Source organism: Mus caroli, chromosome 9 (assembly GCF_900094665.2).
Source record: "Mus caroli chromosome 9, CAROLI_EIJ_v1.1, whole genome shotgun sequence".
Taxonomy (NCBI): domain Eukaryota; kingdom Metazoa; phylum Chordata; class Mammalia; order Rodentia; family Muridae; genus Mus; species Mus caroli.
Genome location: NC_034578.1, coordinates 21,153,630 through 21,159,629, shown reverse-complemented (window position 1 = coordinate 21,159,629; position 6,000 = coordinate 21,153,630). Strand labels below are relative to the sequence as shown.

Below are 6,000 nucleotides of genomic sequence, written 5' to 3'. Positions count from 1 at the left end.
ACTGGATGGAACACAGGTCCCCTAAAGAAGGAGCTAGAGAAAATACCCAAGGAGCTAAAGGGGTCGGCAACCCTAGAGGAGGATCAACAATATGAACTAACCAGTACCCCACAGAACTGTGTCTCTAGTTGCATATGTAGCAGAGGATGGCCTAGTCAGCCATCAATGGGAGGAGAGGCCCTTGGTCTTGCGAAGACCATATGCCCCAATACAGGAAAATGCCAGGGCCAGGAAGTGGGAGTGGGTGGGTTGGGGAGCAGGGCCAGGGGAGGGTATAGGGGACTTTGGGGATAACATTTGAAGTGTAAATGAAGAAAATATCTAGTTTTTAAAAAAGAAGTGAAAAAAAAAGAAATTGCATTCTAAATTTTATTTATTATTACTGGTTAAAGCTTAGTCATATGTGCAAAGTGAATATCATAATGGACAACACAACTCCACGGTTATAACTAGATCACAATGCAATTTCTAGGAGGGTTGCTGGGATAATTATGGCAGTCAAAATAATTCTTCTGATCAGCTATATATATGTTTTTGGTTTTAATTTAGTTAAGTCATGTTTACTACTTTCCACTTAAGGTCAAATATGAATCTACTTCTAGACACCAAATAAAAGTTCTACCACTACTTTGTTCTATGTCAACATAACTCTAGTTTATATTAGTTAACAACAATAACATATATACCTGTACAGTCTTTTTGATTCTATGAGAAGGTCCTGGATACTCTGGAGAATACAAATCTGTGAGGAATAATGAGTTGATTAATGTCGACTTTCCCAGTCCAGATTCACCTAAAATAAATAGAAGAAAAAAATCTGTCAAACTTAAACTGTTTTATACAATGACTAAAATGCTAGAACTTCACTAGTTAGTGACATTCAAAACTACACTATAAAGATTTCATATTGGGACCAAAGAGATGGTCCAGCCATCAAAGGCTAGGTTCATGATCACAAACACTAAGACTCCATATTAGAAAAAATAGTTTTTAATTTTTTCCTTTTATTTATTCTCCTCTCATATAACATATCCCAACCACAGCCTCCCTCCCCTCCCCTCCTCCCACTTTCCCCTGCCTCTAATGGTCCTCCATTTCTCTTCAGAAAAGATCAGGGCTCAGAAAAAATACTTTTGTCCTCAGTTTCACACATTAAGTGATGGCTAAGGCAGTCAGCTTGATAGAATCTTGAATCACCTAGGAAACAAATTTCCAGCTTCTTTAGAGTAGCCACTGGGTATGAATGTGAGGGATTATTTTGATTTGGGTAATATAAATGGGAAAACCCATTTTTAAAGAATGGGGGCTGAGGGGAGGAGACAGCAATGCCTGGGGGTAAGGTCCTTGATTACATAAAAGAAGCTAGCTGAGAGCAAGCAATCAACTTTCTCTGGTTCTTGACTGGGTATGTGACCAGCTGCCTCAAGTGTCTGACACCAGCCTTTCCCTGCTACAAGAGACCCTTGTGTACAAAGTACACCCTTCTGATGTTGCTTTTGTCTGGGTATTTTATCACAGCCACAGGAAAAGTAAAACACTGACCAAATAAGATCCACACTATCAACGGTTTTTAAAATAAATGTTTAATAATTTAGCACCCATATCCCATCACCTTTCAAAGAAACATATCTAATACTGTAACTGACACATTTAACAGAAAAATATTTTAGCAGCCAAAGGCAATCACTTTAAGAAACAAAAAAGATTAGTTAGCTTATATATCACCACCTCACAGTGAAATAAGAAGTAAAAGTACTAATCTTTATTACAGATAATAATGAATGATAAAAGAAATCTGGGACTAGAAAGACAGCTTAGTAGTCGTTAAGAGTACACACTGTTCTTGGGAAGGAACTGAATTAGGTTGCCAGCACCTATTTCAGACAGCTCACAACTGTCTGAAACTCCAGTTCCAGGTGATCCAGCTCCTCTAGCCTCAATGGACACATGCACTTCCATGCGCATGCTCAACAAAGAGGAAACAGAGCTACAGCATGATGTCTACTGTGATCACACAGTCTTCAGTTTTTTATGTCCAGTATATGCTACCAAGCATACAGTTCATTTTTGCCAAAAACATACAAGGTTAAAATGTATAAAACATAATGATCAATGTAATAGTTAATGCATTTTTTAAATCACTGAATTTACAACAATAACAGGCATGTTTTGAGTAAATAACATTTATACATGCAGGCTGTGTTCTGTTTATAATATCTCAAAAAATAATTAAGATTCTTTAAGTTATAAGATATCCAGAGAACAAATAGCAGAATGGTGCAAGTTCTTCACTAACATTTATACGTGAATTTTTCTAGAGTCAAATAAATAAAAAGCATTGTATAGTTGCATGGTATCTATAAAGAAGTCACTTTAGACATAAGACATAGACATAGACAGGTTAGAAAGACACTCCATGCAAAAGAGGTAGAACAGTCACGCTATATCATACAAAATAGAAGTTAAAAAAAACTATCAAGACAGTCAGAAAAGAACTTTCTATGCTGATAAAAGTTATCAACTCACAAAGATATGACACTTATAAACACACATCAATTCATAAAGATGTAACACTTATATACCAAATAACATAATGTCAAGGAATGCAAAGGAAACAATGATAACAGTGGAGAAATAAATAGTTCTATAACAATAGTTGAACATTGCAGTCATAGAACAACTAGATCAGCAAAAATCTAAGGAATCAATAAGATCTAAACTATATTATGAACAAAACAGACCTAACAATACAGATTAAAACATTGAACTCAGTATGATAACACACATTTTTCTCTACTATAAAGTAAAACATTATTTCAGGAATGACTAAAAGTCTTTATATGTCTTTTTTTTAAAAAAATGGAAACAATTTCTTTTTTGTGGTGCCTCCCAGGTGCCATGAGCTGTCAAAAGGTCACTCAAGTGGATGATGTACAAGCTCCATCCGTTCTATGAGAAGCACACGGCCACAGAAGTGGCTGCTGATGCTCTGGATGAAGAGTTGGGTTGGTCTGAATCAGCGGCTTTCCCATGAATCAAGGAATCTTGACTGACAACAGAGTGTACCTCCTGTTGAGTAAGAGGTGTTCTGTGGTAGATTAGGAGAACTGGAGAGAGGAAGCACAAATCTGTTTGCAGATGAATTGTAGATTCCAATCTAAATGTTCTCAACTTGAATATTGTTGGACCAAAAAAAAAAAAAAAGGAGATAAGGATATTCCAGACCTGACAGATGGTACTGTTCCTTGTTAGTTACGGATTAAAAGAGCTAGCAGGACAGTGAAAACTTGTCAATGTCTCTTAAAAAGATAGTCACCAATATACTGTCAGAAAGACCTAAAACAAAGATTTAGCTAAGAAGCCCAGGATCAAAACACCCATGATTCAGCATCTTGTTACCCTGAGTGTCCTGCAACACAAATGCCAACATATTGCTCTGAAGAAACAATGCACTAAAAAAACCAGGAGACTGCAGAATGTGCTAAACTTCTGACCAAGAGAATGAAGGAAGTCAAAGAAAAGCGCCAACAGATTGCCAAGAGATGAAAGCTGTCCTCACTGAGAGATTCTACTTCTAAGTCTAAGTCTAGTCAAAATAAGTCTTTAAGAGTAGCAATCAGATCTTAAAGTTAAACACTACACAACTACATGCACATACACAAACATCTAAAAAGAAAAAATGATTCTAAGTATCAAAGCAACATATACAAAGTAAGGCATTAAACTGATTTCAGATTACATTATAGGACTACTGAGAAGCAGATACACAGAAGAGAAAGCTCAGAAATATAATTATGAAATAATTAATTGTATGGCCAATTGGTTTTCAGCAAAGAACATAAATGAGAAAAAACACAATGGGAAGAATAGCTCCTTCAATAAACAGTGTTAAAGAAACTGAATGTCAAAATGCAAAATTGATATTACAAAATTCAATTCAAAATTAGAGATTTAAGTATAAGACCTGAAACTGTAAAATCACAGGAAGAAGCAAAGCAAACTGGTAAGTGAAGTATATCTCAGCAATTACTGGGTTCTCAGGTTAGGGTTTAAAAGCACAGACATCCAACTAGGGATGGGAAATAAACAGGACAAGATTACATCAAACTAAAAACTTCTACATAGAATGGCAGAGGTCGGGGGTGGTCAAAATGGGACAAAATATCTGGAACACTCATACAACACCCACAGGTCAGAAGATGGCATCAGATCCCCTTGTAGATGGTTGTGAGTCACCATGTGGTTACTGGGAATTAAACTCAGAACTTCTGGAAGAGCACCCAGTGCTCTTAAACCGCTAAGCCATCTTACCAGCCCTAACTTTTAGTTTTCTTATCCTCATTTCTTTCTTATTTCTAATTGATCTAACATAATATTTTGCTCAAAATAATAGAAACAATATATTCAACTATGTATTTTGTGTACACCTTATGTTCATATGTCTACGTGTACATATGTTTATATACAAGTGAAACAGATTAACATAGAACAGACAACCTAGAGAAACCAAGAGTCAGCCAATCTCACACAGAAATAAAGGTATATTCCAGAGTAAAAGTTATTCCCACAAGTGGTACTGAAACAACTACATGTGTTATAACCGACTATTCATAAACCAGTAAAAAGTGAATCTCCACATGTGTCACACCTTTCACAAAAAAAAAAAAAAATAGATCATAGTCCGATTTGAAAATGCAAAAACAGGAGATAGCATAAAAGTAAACCTAGATGTCCCTGACATAGCAATGACTAAGAACACTAAAGGTAGAGCTCATGAAAAGGAACCACTGATAAACTAGACTTTATTAAAATCAAACACTTCAGTTCTGTGAAAGGCACTATTTATAGAATGAAAAGACAGAAAACATGCACATGTGCGCACACACACCTCTCCCTACCTGATACAGGACTGATGTACTATTATCAAAAAAACATATATGGACTCTTTACAATTGGTCAAAGTACCCAATACTTTGATACATTACTACATAAGACACACAAGTGCCAAATAAGTATAAGACTATTTTATATGTCAGTAAGGAAACGTAAATGAAAATGTAAGATATAGTTCAACACCTATTAGGTTGTTCAAATTAAGAACACTGACAAAATAAAATGCTGAAAACTATGTGGAGTAATAGAACTGATAGAAACAATCACTCATTGCTTCTGTGAATGCGTAAGAGTGTAGTCATTGGGAAGTCAGTTTTATGACTTCTTGAGAAAAATACTTTAATCATGTAGATAGAGTAATCATACATGCAAGTAAAAAACTAGTGTCTAAGACAAAAATCTCCACAACTTTTATAATTGTCCAAAATTAGAAGAAATCAAGATTTTTTTTTAGTAAAAGAGATAAACAATGACACATCTAAAAAATAGAATATTATTTGGCACCATAAACAAAGGTCATTTGAACACATGTGCGTACACACACAACAGAACTTTTTTTTAAAGAAAGAAATTCTAGTATATAGAAGATACTATGTAAGATTATGGCAACATTTGAACATAGCTAGTGGGAATGGATTCTAATGAAGGCATCAAAACTACCAGTTAATTTAAGTTAAACAGCTAAATACTGTTTATAAGAAAATAACAAACCATCTTTTAAATGGACTAAATCTGACTGGCTCTGTCCAGAAAGCTATACTTCACTAGAGAATAGAAGCATAATAGTTATTTCCCAATGTTTGTATTTAAAGAAATTCAACTAAAGCCCAAATTAAAGCCTAATCAATCATTTAACCTATTAATTGTCCTAACATCCCTGATCTTTTTCTCCACTTCATCCATAGTTCTGAATCTTAAAATTAAGTCACGAAGCCGGGCAGTGGTGACGCATACCTTTAATCCCAGCACTTTGGAGGCAGAAGCAGGCAGATTTCTGAGTTCAAGGCCAGCCTGTCTACCAGGATAGCCAGGGCTATACAGAAAAACCCTGTATCGAAAAAAAAAAAAAATTAAGTTATGAAAATGTACTAATAAAAAGGGGCTTAA

General features: G+C 35.2%; 1 protein-coding gene across 3 annotated transcripts in view; it reads right to left on the bottom strand.

The window, feature by feature from the left end:
• The window catches only part of Septin7 (septin 7), a 79,905-nt gene that overhangs the window by 51,559 nt on the left and 22,346 nt on the right, over positions 1 to 6,000 (bottom strand). For all 3 annotated transcript variants that reach the window (XM_029481203.1, XM_021171533.2, XM_021171532.2), the window contains exon 4: positions 687 to 793. In XM_029481203.1, coding sequence (XP_029337063.1) covers positions 687 to 793 — 107 coding nt within the window. The remainder of the gene's footprint in view (positions 1 to 686; positions 794 to 6,000) is intronic.